Here is a 15,266-nt window from a genome sequence, read left to right as displayed (position 1 = left end):
GGGGTTTGAGTTTTTTTTTAATTATTTATTTTATTTTATTTTATTAATTTAAAAAAGATAATTAAAGAAAAATAGAAAAGTGACCGTTTATTCAGGTCACAAGTCATTTGAGTTTACTAAGAGAGACAAAATACAAACTTGTGTTTATTTTGAGAAGATTTAAAATTTGATCCATTTTTGGAGAACGGAGCAAAGGTTGGTTTGATGTTGTTAAATTTTCCATAAAAAAAAACGAAGGGAGTACATGACTATATTGGTCAAAGTGAATGTCTAAAAAGTGAAATTGATACATTTATTGTGAAAGTGATGGATTGATTAAAAAATTTTATTTTATTTTATTTTATTTTATTTTTTTTTATTGAAATGTGATGTAGTTTCCACGAATTATATTGGGCCGAGCAGCGCTGAAGATGAGTCAATTATGATAATCCTGAGCCCACTTGGCGAAAGGCTTTCTGAAACTGCGATTAAGGCAATAAGATAAGGCGCAATCACTAGAGGTGGAAAACATACACTCCATATCAAAGAGAAGAGAAACTCACAGAAATACATTGGAAGAATGTCTGTGTCCGCCATTTTTGGTACCAGAATCGCAGCAATCCCATCCAGCGGCGGTGTTGGTGGTGGAAATGCGGTGAAACTGCAACCATCAAACGGCGGCGTAATGATAATAGAATGTTCATCAAGGCCACAGAAGAAGGGAACTGCTCACCACATGAAGACCAGACCTAAGAAGACTGCTGCTTGGGAATTACGACGTCGTCCTGCTGTTTATCCTCCTCTCCCTCCTCTTCCTGCTGAGTGGACCATCGTTTCTTCTGCTTCTGAGGAAGTTGATTCTTCGTCTTCTACTGCTACTACGTCTACTGAGACTCAGACTCAGTAATTACTTTCGCTTTATGTTGATTTTGTTTTGAGTGTTTTTTTTTAGTATGCCTGTCAACTGTTTGATGAAATGTTTGTGTAAACTTTGTTGTTATGCTTTATGCAAAGAGATTTTGTAATTTGAATTTTATTTGGTAATTACGGTAATTATAAGTTTTAATTAGTGTTGTATTATCATTTATCAGTGGATTACTTGAGATTAGTACTTAAACTGGTTAAGGTGTCTACTATTAGACAGAGGTTGCAAATGGCTGAAACTTCAGTTTGAATTTGGTTCAGTACATTCAACCTGAAATTAAATTTATTTTTGGATTTTGAATCTAATCTAATCCAAAATTCCACCAAATTCAAATTAAATTTAAATAACTTTCTTTTTTTTTTTTTTTTTTTTTTTTGAATAGAAATGATTTAATCGGAATTAGTTATACGTAATACAGTAGATTGGATTTCTGTGGATTAAATATGTATAACTAGAGTTACACTATTTGATGGGTCAACCGTTTTGGGTTTTGGTTTGGCCATGTATGAAACACTATTGCTGACTGCTGAGTATTGCTCTATGTTTTTGTCTGTTTGTTTTAACTCATTTTATCCAATATCAAACAAAGTAATGAGCAGAACGAAGTATAGATTATATATTAACAGGATCAAATTATTGGATTAATTACTTAGGGCATAAACGAATTTGTCTTGACTAGTATATAACAGGATCAAATTATTATAAACTAATTTGTCTTGACTAGAATCATCAATGTTGACCCAATTTTAGAAATAGAGCCATAATCGACAATTATTCGATCAAATTAAGAAATGAGGCTCCAAAACTAACCTAAAATTGTATGATGTAAAGTGAATTCAATATCTGAACATAATATGTGACCAAACAATGGAAACCAAACACCTGCTCAATAACTATTAAGCAAAGCAAAATCACACCCTACTCAATATGATTTGACTTGAATAAGCCTGATATATGATTTGACTCAACCCATTATGGTTCCAACTCAAGTCAAACTGAATTCATGTCGCATTTTTATTGGTCTGACTAAAACCAACTTCATACCTAAAATCAATTTGACTTTAATCAAACTAATGCCCAATATGAACTTGACTTAAGATATATCGAAGTTCAATTCATCTACACAAATACTCCAAATCCCGTTAACTAGAATTGTTATTGTACTAACCTATATAAGCTCGATTAAATTCATCATTCTAATTTTGAACAACCAAAATCATAACCTATCTTATTGGCACACTCAAAAACATAATTATGTTACTTCTATATCAATGTAACGTTTAACATGGTCAATTATATTATGGTCTTTGAACGATTATCATTGAACAAAGTTTGAACACAATGTTATATGCTTTTATTTCTCAAATCCTAAGTTTCTCAAAGCACCACAGGAATATAATCGAACATAATTAACAGAGAAGTCATAGCACCAGAACATGAATAAAAAGGAACACGGCTCCAACCATCCAAAAAGCATCCTAAACAAATGTAAATGGCAAAGTCCTCAATCAATTGATCGATTAAAGAGAACACATGACAGACACTGATAACGTACTCCATAACAAGCCACCAAGGGGCAAAAGCTGAGTATATGCAGCTGCCAGAAAACGAATAATATTCAAATAAAATGCTGATCTGTGATAGTGCAGGGCAAGAGAGTCTGGGAGAGAATTTGTGGAACACTCAACTCCAAGATCAAGTTAATTGTAGTCCAACATAAGTACTATACATAACAAGAATAAAATCAATCAACAGTTGAAAAGGTTCACTTTTTATTTCATTACCAGAGATGCAGCAAAACTTTGTACAAGGGTCGGCCTGTTCTTTACATGGCAAGGAACTCAGCTTGAGAGCAGGAGGATAAAACTAAAAATTAGAAAGGGATACAGCCAAGGATAGATGTTCATCATTATTCGATGGGTTGCTGTACTTTGATAGCTTGGTTCAGCTTGCGCTCATAGCAGTCTGTAATTACAAGTGATTGGCGGCTGAAAGGAGCACCAGTCATTGGTTATACGCCTTCAATGACAAAGAACCACACAATAGTTAGCTGTACAAATCCCCCCTTGTCAAATCCAAGCAGTTCTTGTGAATGCTTGCTACAGAAATACGACCTTCGATCTTCCTCTTTCACAGGAGTCTCTTCTGAAAACACAATTATGCTGTTTTCGAAAAGATTTGATTGTTCTAAAGTTCAAGGACTTTACCGTCCAGTTGTTAGATGATTATTATATTTATTCCTCTTGACCACATTTAGTAGGAAGTCCGTAAATATATGCTCGTATTCTGGCATTTTCCCGTAACCTGTATAAACCATACATATACAAAGTGAAAACAAGTTTTCCACAGCATTTAATATCTTTTGCATTGTCTTTATTCAATTTTTTCTTCTACTTTTTCTTAGCCATACTCCGTACTTCTGTATCTTAATTTAAAGATAGCCGTGGGGCATATTGTGATATTGGTACCAAATAGAAAAAAAATGAAATATGATCCAACCACACTTCTCAAAAGATAAGACGAACATCAGGATGTGTAAAGAAAACTATGTACCAAAAAGGTTATCATTTGTCAATAAGAAATGCATTTTTGCAGTGCAAAGATGAGTCAGCTTACCAGGAAAGTAGTTGATATCAATAACATAAAAGTTATTGCGGGTCCCATATTCGCGTATCATGTCTAAATTGAACAGCTGGAGACCCTGGAAGAATGCAAGAAATGATGCAAGAGTAAGTTCCTGATAAATCACTTAGATGGTGTAAAGAAACTAGGAAGTACAAAACACTGTTGAGCACTAATTACCAGTCGTCGACGTAGTTCTCTGGCTAGTTTTTCCAGTAAAGGTCTAGGGGGTAGTTCTGCAAGAAGATAAAAAAATAAATAAATATATAAATAAAAATACAAGGTTATGATTAAGGAGGGAAATTTTCTTATGAAAGCAGCAACGGATTGACAAAGTTGCATAAGAAGATCACTTAGAGTCTTTACCAGCAACATCAGGATCCAGATCTGCATCATCTGCTGAGGCTACAGCACAAGACACTCTTGGAAAACGGTACACACCACTGGTTCTAGACAATTGACGTTTACTAACATTGGGTAGAGAGAATCGCCTCACGACTTTTATAGCTTCTCCAACTATAAAAACTTTGAATAAAACACCACCTAATTGCATCAAATCCATTGGACACTGTCAGAACTCAGAAACAAATTACTAGGGAATAAAACTATAATTAAATTAGGTAGTAAAGATTAAAGAAATTACCATGATTCACAAACTCCTGTAATACGAGCGGTGGTTCAAGTTTCTGAAGAGAATACTGATCATATGCGAGTGATAGCTCATGTGACTTTGCACTCCCATCCGAAACTAAGGGCTTTGCAACTGAAATGATGTCATTTATGGTCATTTATTGGGAAGAGACAAAAGGTATTACTTAAAATGTGTGTTGAGTTCCTTGTTCATTTTCCATTATTTTGTTTTAGTGTGTTATGGGGAACGATATACAAATCATTCTGTCAATTATGCATGTCTCAATAAACATAAGAAAAGCCATAACTGCAAAAATTTCAGTAGCATTATCCTTATGATAATCATAGTTCCAATTACAAGTTTTATCTATGAAGTATACACAGATTGATAAACATACCAAGAGGAAGCCTCAGCCTTTCCTTGGCAACTTTAAGAGCAATGGATGAAGCATCCTTTTTTATAACCAATTGCTGGGGAACGTTAACATTTCCTGCACAATTTATCATCAAAAGTTTAGTTCATGCTTATAAATTATAAAATCCTGACCTAAGAATTATCACAAGGAACAATGTGGAATATAATCCATGATTTACATGACTTACCATAAGTGTCAGACAGATTCAAGTCAGCAACAACCTGTAGCATCGACTGCCGATTGTGTAGATGTTTTATGGCATCTGGTGGATCTAGGACAGTAACTTCAGGATGCGTTTGCCTGTAATCCTACACATACATAAGATACATATTAAGGGGTGTGAAGGGCAAAAACGTTACACAAGAAGTTTAAACCTACAATTGCATTTGATAGCAAAATCATGTTTAAACTATGAGATTATCATCCAGAAGCTCTAGCCTGAAGGATGGAGTCCATTAAAAATTTGAAACAACTCTAGAATTACACAAAAAAGTGGATAGTACTACATCAATCAGAAGTATGCAACTTATATACAAGTTACCTTGATAAACAGAAACACATAATTATATAATAGAATCCATCAGAGGAAAAATATTTCTATGATCAAGACTCTAACTCCCAAGAAAATAAACATGGTTTAAACACACTCTATGATTTTATGCAAAGTTGTGAACCTCAAAATATCAAGTAAAAAAGGCCAAGGAAGAGGAAACATCCTCAGACCTCACTCACAGTTAAATTTGGGCTTCAGCCTGTCAATACCAGGTCATGGTTGGAAGCGGATGAAGGGGACTCTGCAATTTATATCACATAGGGTAATGTTTCAAGCAAGTAGAGATGTATTTTATCACAAGGCACCATCAGACAAAGTGAGCATCTCCTGAAGAGTGAGGTAGCATAAAGATACATCTAAATTTTTTCAAATAAATTATAGCATGGGACATAAATGAAACATACAATAAGGCAATGAACTTGATCATAAACATTAAGATGATGACAAGATCAGACAATATCACTAACCTCAAGAACTTGCTGCCAGTCCTTTCCAGACAACTGCAACAAAATTATATGGGAGACAAATGCATTAGGTATCGTAAAAAGTGTCAATATGTCCATTCTCTCACATATATCTGAGGAAAGGGCTAAATCTCGGAGAATGGCAAAAATGCATATATCTATTTACCTTGTGCAATACAATGTCAAATGGGCCTTGTTCGGAAAGTGGTTTGTCTTGATCAATAGCAACAAATACAATTCCCTTAAGTCTGCAGACATTTGATATAGATTAATGCCATATTACAGGAAACAGAAGTAATCAGAAGGTACGTGTTATATATCATTTAGGCATGGCATGAACATCAGTATATTACAGACAAGACCCAGCACTGGCATCTAGAACTTGAGCTGAAATAAAAATGACGAGATGATTATCTAGGAGCCATTAAGGTAACAAAAAATGCTCTAATATATAATAAAACAATGAAAAAAATTTAAATTCAATAACGAAACTTTTGGAAATGTCAACAGCTGCCTTGTGACATATGTGAGCCAAGTAAGGAATAATTAACTTTACAAACACTTAATAATTAACAAAAGGGAGCTACATAGACACAATTACAACTTCTTTCTATATTGCAATCAAAATAAGTCTTTAGCTACTCTCTTCAAACCTTATGTCACTCTAATTAAAAGCATGATATTTAAGTAGCCTTAGAAGGGGCACACCACAGAAAAATAAACTATTTTTCCCATAGTGTATAAACAATTTTAAATAAGAGTGGACAGGGTATCGTTTTTGCATTAGGTATCAAGCATAGTAGAAGCAACACTTTTCATCATATAGATCTTAATCAAAGGAAAAGGCAAACTTACATTCTCCAACAAATGGGCACATTGTCTTTCGCTAACAGGAACAAGGTTAAGGTTATTATTCGACAACATAATTACTTAATTAGTCGATTCGAGACTAATCTGTTGAAATGACATATTGACATGTATCGAGAACACGGACAAATCAAGGACATTACTTGAATTCCCAAACTCCACCAAGCTAAAGCACTAATCAATAACAAAAAGCGAGGTCCAAAAGCATGTTGACAGATTATTAGAGAATCCACCTATATATTTTGCTAATGAAGCCAAAAACCCCCTTCAAAGATAAGGGAAAAAAAATGTAAAAGACTGATCGGATTACTGATTATCTGGCAAAAACATATCTCTTCAAAAAAACATTGACCCAAATCTGGCGAAAATCCACACAATTACTTCGTTTTTATATTGTAACAAGAGATTCTCAGGGTCGTGTAGTTAATGATTTTATAATATTTTGATATGATCACAAAATCTGGCCCACAAAGTACAAACAAATTAAGAAACTATTAGACTTTTCTTATAAAAAAAAAAAACCAAGAAAGCACGGGAATGTGCAAGTGGATGAGAACAAAGAGCTAATTAGATACCAGAATAATTTAAGAATCCAAATGGCTCTTCACAATCCTCATTACTCAAAATATCACAAAATTAGTTGTCACATTACTAGCTCAGATTACACTCCACAATCATTATCACGAAATTAGTAGTCGCATTACTAGCTCAAATTACACTCCGCAATCAATGTCATGATTTAATTGCGACATTACTAGTTCAAATTACACCGTCATTTTGAGGTATGACTATCAATTGTGATTCCGACTGAGGATAATATAATGTTAAATTAAGGGAGTACCACATATCAAACGATTGTAACAGCTTCAACCCAGATTCCACTGACACAGTTTACATTAGGAAATCATGCTTTCCAACCATTTTTTATATAATCAAATGCAAAGATAACAGAATAAAAGCCAAGCTCAATTTGTCGGCTGAATATGCATTCATGATCTGTAACAAACACATAATAAAATTATTTAATCCTACAAAACTAAAATCTCAATAACCTTGTAATATCAGCCTCAATCAACCAATCTAAAATCAGACAATTAGCTGTTTCGTAGTTTATATGAATTAAAAGCCGACATCTCAATAAACATCGGCAATTTCTACTGTACATTCGGTTGTCCCAAATAAAAGCAATACGATAACACAAATGGCTAAAGTTTTTCGCTATACCTATGTATCAAATCCCGTTTATATCATCAGTCTTTCGTGGCTCTTTCTACGACAACACAAAAGACAAAAACTATAAATATTTTCCAGAAATTAACCCATTTCAAATATGAAAAACAACATGTGAGCACAAAAAAGGGAAAAAATCAAAAGAAAGAAGACTCAACCGCCCACCAGAAAAAATGGATCTCACGAGACATGCAACTATCAAAAATCAAAATTCAAGAATTATAAAATCAAACAAAATATTAATATTGATTAATGGGGTAGCTTAATTTTCAAACAAATAAAAAAAAAAAATTAAGTTTATAATTATATTTACCTAGCAAGACCTTCAAACTTTGGTTGTAAAAAACTCTTCCTCTTTTTGGACGTAAGAGCGAAACCAACTACGAGTTTAATAGGTTCAATTAATCCTTCATTTAACACTTTCTTAATCGTCTTCGTTTCGTCGTCTTCGTCCACCATTGTTGTATCTCTGTTTTCCTCCATTAACCTCAACATCCTCATATTTTCCACCACCATATTATATATACCCAGAAATTCAAATTTATTGACAAATTATGTTTGTTTGGTAGATTAATAATAATATTCTGTAGTTTAAATTTGAGAAATGATAAGGAAAATGAAATGGGTCGTTGTGATTTTTTTTCTCCAAAATCGGAGGATTTAAATGTGAAATTAATATAAATGGAAAATGAATAGAGATGGGTGTGAGAGAAGGGAAGGGGTTTATTTATAGAGGGAGTGGTGGGGAGTTCGAACAAAACAAAAGCTTAGCTGTAACACCTTACATTTATGTTTTGGACTGTCCACGTAACCCTTAATAGTGTGTAGTTTTGGCGTTCGTTCTTTTCGCCTCATTTTGGAAGGGCTTGATTTGAATAGTCTTGTTATTTTCATGTTAATACTTCTTTAGAAATGATTTGGTTTTCATTGCCAAAAAAAAAAAATGAAAAAATGATTTGGTTTAAATTTCAGTGAAGTAATTTGGTTTGAATTGTAAGGTCTACTTTCTTTATGTCTTGTAAAAATAAAAAGGAAAATGATAAACATAGTTTTTAGGACTATGTATAAGAAGCTAAAAAAACGAAAATATTAAAGATAAATTAACATTAATTATACCGATCTGTGCGTAATTTTGTCATAAATCTCCAACTTAATTCCATTTAAAGAAAAATATTAATGTTCATATATAGTGTTAAGGGCTACATATATCATTACCCATTTATAAATTATAATTTAATGCATTAATTTTACCTCTATATGTCATATTTTTACATATTAGTAATAATACATGGTCAAAAAAATTACGGAGTAGTATGAAAATATAGAGTAAAAAGTCATTATGATGCAACGAGTAAATATATTATGGAGTATAATATGATTCTGAAAACTACAAGTAATAAGAGAACGGTGAAGAGGAATATAGCCTGAATATGAGTTCATATCAGTTTTCAACAGAAATTATTTGTCACTCCACAATACTTTTCTTGTTCGCGACAACCTTTTTTCTTACTAACATATTCATTTAATTTGAAAGGAAGAGGACCGGAGCTAACAAGTCAATCAATTAGAAAGCAATATCGGTATAACTTTTTTCACTCTATATGCTGCTACGCGTGCATGGCATGTATAGTGAGAAGTGTAGAAGATCAAACAAAATGTTGAGTAGTACAATTTATAAGCTATGATCAGTTCACTTGATCTTATTTCTGAATTTGATAGCACTTTAGCCTTATTTGTACGAGCTGGCCACAAAGGCTGTTACTCAAATGGCAATGTAGTAAATATTTACCTTGAAAATGACAAATAATAATATTTTAAAGCACTGATTTAGGAGAGAGAAAGCAAAAGTCAGGAGAGAGAAAGCAAAAGCAATTGAAAGAAAGTGAAGAACCACGATCGGCAAAGCTACGACATACGATCGGAGAACCATGACCGGCGTACGGTTCAGCAAGAAACCCAACAAAGGAACATCGGAGTCTCCGTCATGGTCTTCTTCCTCCTAAGTCGTCGGATCTTCATCATCATCTTCTTCCTCCGCAACCATTTTCGGCGGCTTCGCAGTCAAATTAAACGAAAACCCTAAGAACAAATGGAGAAAAAAATGGCAAGGTAAACTCCAAATTAAATGATAGAGTGTTGTCTTCTTCCATTAAATTTCGCCATTGAAACTTGATTGTGAGCTCCATTAAAAATGGCATCCTCTAAACACCAAGAAAACCGGGTCGATCTGTTTCTACAATTAGCCTAGTACAAAAAAATTTCCCTATTTTGCCCTTACTAACCCCACCCGAAATTACCTGTGTGCCCTTTGAGTAACAATTCAAGTTACTTTTTATGCCCTAACTTCCTCCTCTTGATCTTCCACTAGAGAGACTGGTGAGGGGGAAGTTAGGGCGTCCGGCCAAAATCCGAGACAACGCCCTTCACAACATAACTGCTCGGTCAAGTCGTCCGAGTAGCAATCTTCTAAGAGGCCTCCTTCTACAATTGAAGCGGACTCTAGGTTTGGCAGGGGAAGGTTGTTCGGCCAGATTCCCAGACAATGCACAACCCAAACCACCAGCTCGGACAGGCCGATCGAGCTGCGTGTCTCTCATAGGCCTTCTTTTAACATTCGGGCAGACATTGTTGCTAATGCGTCCGCCCAAAACATTGATGGAGGGTCATCCCTTCATACCAGGCCGACAACTGCGGCCGACCTGCCTCCTCATCACAGTCCTCGTTGGGGAATTCAGACGGACCCTGAGGCAAGGAGAAGAGATAAGGGAAAGGGACCCTAGGTGTCGGAAGGCACCGTGCTGGCTAGGGCTCAGGAGGGCAGCCCGGCAGAAGCTACGGAGGAAAACACGATTCTGTCGTCTGAGTTCGGCTCGGTCAGGAACCCTAAGCCACAAGATGATGAAGAAGTTGCTGATGCTGCTGAGCAATCGACCGAGGGGGCCAAAGTTCATACCGAGGCGGTCGAATTTAATGACCCATTTGAAAGGAATGGTGTCCTTCAAACAAGTGTATTATTCCAATAGAGGGTTCAGAATTTATTAGGAAAGCTAATTATTCAGTGAAGTCAAGTGATCGGAATGCCTAACTGGAGGCCGCTTCCGATCAGTAAGATTATGCATAATTCATCATACAACTTGCTCTTGACTGAACCCTACGGGTCACACCCAATCGTGTAACTGAACAAAGGCGACGAATTAATTCAAACGATTAAATACGTCGACAAGGATTTTACGAACTTAGACGTCGGGTTCCGAGCTTAGAGCGTCGAAGCCGAGCGTCGATTCAATTCTAGGAATCGACGAGACGATAAATAAGTCAAACAACAAGTCAACGTGCATAGCCGTAGCCCCGCATTGGCCTAGCCATGCGAGGGCTAGGCTACTAAGAGCTGCTAGCCTGAGAGCGCTAGCTAGGCTGCAAGCCTAGTAACACTATGCGTGTGCTGGCTGGGGCTTGCTAGCCAAGCTTGCGTGTTAAAAGCACTAGCAAGGCCAGCCGCATAATAGCGTGCTGGGGCTCGCTAGCTGCTGCTGCCAGCAGTAAGGCGGCTACGCACAGCAGCTCGCATAGCCATGCGAGGCCAGCGTGTCCGGGCACCTGGCCATGGGCCGCTGGTAGGCCCAACCGAGGGACCAGGCCACCAGTAGGGCAGCCTTAGTGCCCAAGGCAGGCCACCAGCTGGCGCCATTTGGTTGGGGTCGGTTTACTGGAAGGGGATTTCTTGGGGAACAAGGGGAGCATGTGGTCCTCCCCCTGTGGTCCTCACCTACCCTCTCTCTTTAGTTGCCACTTGTTGTTTACTTATTGATTAACTTATTTAATTTAATTAAGCATTAATTGCTTATTTTCTTATTTTATCAAATCTCCGAAATGGAAAGTTGATTGAGGTTTTTGGGAGTGCTTTGCTTATAAATACCAACTTTGGGAGTTGGGAAATTTACACTTTGAGTTGAACTTAGTAAGACATCTCCCAAAAGCGTGAGAAGACCTTTAAGTTCCTAAAACTCAAGTTTTGGTTTAGCCTCGTCTAAGCTACGAGGTGGGAACCTTGTTTTGGCGCGTTGGTGTACAAAGTAGGAGGATTCGCGAGTGCGTGTCTTGAGTTTTTTGGGGGTCATGCTTGGGTTCGTGTGAAGCACGCGGCGAGGGTAAGAATGTCTTTTCCCTACTTTCTCTCTCTCCCTCTTTATGTGTTTATGGCTTTATTAATTGTATGTTTGTTTGTTTAGTTATGTTAGTTATGCATGCGGTCCGGGCAGGTTTTGATTCTGCACGGTGCTCACGCATCGTAAAACCCAACAGTGGTATCCAAACCAAGTTACATTTTTTTTTACAACTAAAAATTAGTTAAGGTGATTTAAAATGGATTTAAAAATCTAGATTAGCAACCCAATTAGATTAGGATCTCGGTTTTATTAGATAAAATCGTTTTATTGCTATTTTATGACTACAAACCCAGATTTCAACTCAAAAATACTGAATTTCGATGGAATCGATGTTCTAAATCAACCTTTATCCACAAAGTGATTAATGAAAGGCTTCCAGAGGCCAAAATCTGCCCAAAAATGTGTTTTTCGAAGGGTTTTTCGTTTAGAACGAAATTTTTTAAATCTTTAAACCTTGATTAATTATGAAATGCAATTGTTGGATTATGTGATTGATTATGGCATTAATCTACTGCAATTTTCTCCTTATTAAGCATATTTTTTTGATATGATTTGGTTGCGTAATTTGGATAGCTCTAAAATTTACGTAAACTTGAAAATTGATCAATCTTGCAATTAGATTGCTTGAAATGTATGAGTTTATGTTAAATATGATTTTTGAACCCTTAAAATACACTACTAGAAAATAGGCTATTCCGACGGACAGGTAATTCTGTGGAAAAACCGAAATTTCCGACGAATTCAAAAAATCTGTCAGAATTCCGTCGGAAATTTCGGACGGGAAATATAAATCCGTCGTGATATTTAATTTCCAACGGAATATTTCGTCGAAAAGTTAAATTTCCAACGGAAAATAAATCCGCCGAAAATTTCCGTCGGAATATTTAATAAAAAAATAATAATTCCCCTTTAACCCTATATCGGAGCGCCCTTTCCCCTCTATTTGTCCGCCTCTTTTTTCACTTTCCTCTTCTTTTTCTCTTTCCTCTTCTCCTTCTCTCTTCCGCCTCTTTCTTCCGCTTCTTCTCTTATTCTCTCTCCTCTAGTCCTTATCTCTGATTCTCTTTTCTCTATCCTGTTCTCTTTCCCCTTCTCCTTCCTCTGTTCTCTCATCCTCTTTTCCTTCCTTTATTCTCTCGTCCTCTTCCCTTCTCCCTCCTGTTCTCTTTCCTCTTCTCCTTCCTTTTTTCTCTCGTCCTCTTTTCCTTCCTCTATTCTCTCGTCCTCCTCTCTTTTCTCTCCTGTTCTCTTTCCTCTGTTTTCTCGTCCTCTTCTTCTTTCTCTTTTCTTTCATTCTCACAAAATCACACCTCACGCATGAAAACTCGAAGGTTTTTAATTTTTTAAAAAAGTAAGGTTTTTCATGTCAAATTCGACCATGAAAACTCTAGATCTAAAGTTTTCATGGTCGAATTTGACCTTTAAAACCAAATTCAAGCCAATTTTAGGGTTTTGTATTTTGGGGTTTTGTTGGTGAAATTCAAGTTATGTTCTTTTTTTCTTACTTATTTTTGGTTTTTGAGATTTTTTTAATTTTATGGTGATGTGTGGTTGAATTGCGGTGGCGCTGGACTAGTGGGTGGTTAGTATCTGGAAACTGCGGTGGTGATGGGTGGTTTGTGTTCGGGTAATTGTGGTGTAAATCAGGCTTAGAGTTTGTCGGTGGCGGTGGGTGGGTTAATTTGGTGAGAGAGGTGGGTTTGGTTAGGGTTCGGTCAGGGTTTGGGTTAAGGTTAAGGTGTTATAGGTGGGTGGATTTGGGTATGGGTTTGGTGGGGTTTTGGTTAGGGTTCGGTCAGGGTTTGGGTTAGGTGAGACTGTTTTAGGGTTCAGTGATGGTGGTGGTGGGTGGCGTTGGGTTTGTGGTGGCAATGGGCTTAGGTGGGTTTAGAGTTAGGGTGGGGAGAGTGGCGGTCTGGTGGTCTGGGCTTAGGGTTAGGGTTAGTTAGGGGCTGGTGGAGTGGTGGTGGTCTGATGTGGGGGGTAGTGGCGGTGGTGGTCTGATGTTGGGATTAGAGTTAGTTAGGGGTTGTTGGTGGTGGTGCGGCGTTTTGTTTTTAATTTCATTGAAGCATTTTCCGACGGAATTGTGTCTGTCTGAAATTTCTGACGGACTCTACCACTGCCGGAAAACCTCTTACGAGAACAGGTTCTAACGGAAATTCCGTCGGAAACGTGTTTTTCGACGGATTTCAGGGTGTTTCCGACGAAATTTTCCGTCGGAAATAGGCTGTTTTCTAGTAGTGATAGTCAAAGATTACATCTTTAATGGTTTAATTGGTTTAATCTTGACTTGCTAAAATCTATAGTGAACATATTTTGAGTTTTAATCATTTTGGAAGTTGATTAAAATCATGAATGTTCATATTTGTACTTGAATATTATTCTTCATTGGAAGGTTGAAATATTTAAATATGCGTGAGTATTTGTTGGATAAATTATTTTTTATTATATGGTTGATTAATTCATTCAACTAGTTTTGTCAAATACATAATTAATTAATTTATTGGATGAGTTAATTTAATTATGTAGTATGCCCTTTATTTTGATTGCGTCAAAATGACCTAAAATTATTAAAGCATGGTTAATGGAAATAATTTTGGTTTTTGTACTAAACTTGGATTAATTAGGTTAGACTTGTTTTAATTCAAATTTGCTCAAATGTTAATTCTAAAACTCAATTTGGAATTACGTAAAAAGTCACACAAAATTCAGATTAAAAATCCCAAGTGCACGCAAAAATCGAAGCACATAGCTTCGAGCACCACACTCGGCCAGCAGGGCTGCTCGCGCAACAACATTAAGATGCTGACCTAGAGCAGTGTGTGCGTAGGTGCGCTGAGTGGCTGCAAGCAATGGGTGCGGGAGGGCATGCATGCGGGAGATGCTAACATGGTACAACAAGCACGCGAGCTGAGCCAGTGCTGCTAGGTAGCGCCCAGCAGCAGCAGCGTGCTTCTGCGCACCAAGTGCGTGATGGGCTGCCAGGCAGCACCAAACACCAGCTCGACATGCAAGGAAGGGGTTGCTAGGCAGTGCCTAGCACTTGTGTGCGTGCAAGCACCTGGGGCTGCTGAGCCTTAGCATGGCTGCTAGGCAACTTAGCAGCACCCAATAATTAAGTGGGAGCTAAGGGCTTGTTTTTTGCTAGCTTTGGTATCTCACTCATTTTTTTATTTTGCGGTTATGTTTAAAACGAGGCTAGGCCTCTGTTTTTAATGTACTTGCATAATTTTGACAAAATTTGACTCGATTAGCTTAATTAAATTTAATTGGATTAATTTAATTAAGTTAGATGTGGAATTTAGTGGGAGCTTCATTAATCAGTCTTGAGCATGTTAAGCTTTAAATTATGCTTTTTGTTATTGCGTTAGTTCACATAATTAGAGAAACACTTGATTAATTTTAATTAGG

At 36.7% G+C, this 15,266-nt stretch overlaps 2 protein-coding genes across 3 annotated transcripts; one reads left to right on the top strand and one right to left on the bottom strand.

Annotated features, from left to right (window-relative positions):
- The first annotated feature begins 234 nt into the window (after positions 1-234).
- On the top strand, positions 235-1,059 carry LOC110719967 (50S ribosomal protein 6, chloroplastic-like). The gene has a single exon (XM_021898969.1). The coding sequence runs from the start codon at positions 560-562 to the stop codon at positions 884-886; it is 327 nt and encodes a 108-aa protein (XP_021754661.1). The 5' UTR covers positions 235-559; the 3' UTR covers positions 887-1,059.
- A 1,600-nt stretch (positions 1,060-2,659) lies between these two features.
- On the bottom strand, positions 2,660-8,537 carry LOC110719966 (inositol-tetrakisphosphate 1-kinase 3-like). 2 transcript variants are annotated; one of them, XM_021898967.1, is made up of 10 exons: positions 8,000-8,537; positions 5,756-5,837; positions 5,593-5,625; positions 4,760-4,880; positions 4,555-4,647; positions 4,170-4,289; positions 3,893-4,069; positions 3,707-3,762; positions 3,521-3,605; positions 2,660-3,208 (listed from the first exon to the last, which is right to left on the bottom strand). In XM_021898967.1, the coding sequence occupies exons 1-10, from the start codon at positions 8,200-8,202 to the stop codon at positions 3,108-3,110; spliced, it is 1,071 nt and encodes a 356-aa protein (XP_021754659.1). In that variant the 5' UTR covers positions 8,203-8,537; the 3' UTR covers positions 2,660-3,107. The 2 variants fall into 2 exon arrangements, with proteins under 2 accessions (XP_021754659.1, XP_021754660.1); XM_021898968.1 differs by lacking the exon at positions 8,000-8,537 and adding an exon at positions 5,305-5,366 and having other exon boundaries at positions 5,756-5,808.
- Positions 8,538-15,266: the final 6,729 nt, after the last annotated feature.

Source organism: Chenopodium quinoa, unplaced genomic scaffold, assembly GCF_001683475.1.
Source record: "Chenopodium quinoa cultivar QQ74 unplaced genomic scaffold, ASM168347v1, whole genome shotgun sequence".
Taxonomy (NCBI): Eukaryota; Viridiplantae; Streptophyta; class Magnoliopsida; order Caryophyllales; family Amaranthaceae; genus Chenopodium; species Chenopodium quinoa.
This window is presented reverse-complemented; position numbering and strand designations above follow the sequence as displayed.

Coding starts and splice junctions, on each gene's coding strand:
- LOC110719967 (XM_021898969.1), top strand. CDS start 560: ATGTCTGTGTCCGCCATTTTTGGTACCAGAATCGCAGCAATCCCATCC.
- LOC110719966 (XM_021898967.1), bottom strand. CDS start 8,202: ATGGTGGTGGAAAATATGAGGATGTTGAGGTTAATGGAGGAAAACAGA. Junction 4,881..5,592: donor ACTGGCAGCAAGTTCTTGAG/GTTAGTGATATT, acceptor ATGTATGTGTAG/GATTACAGGCAAACGCATCC. Junction 3,763..3,892: donor TCTGGATCCTGATGTTGCTG/GTAAAGACTCTA, acceptor ATCTTCTTGCAG/AACTACCCCCTAGACCTTTA.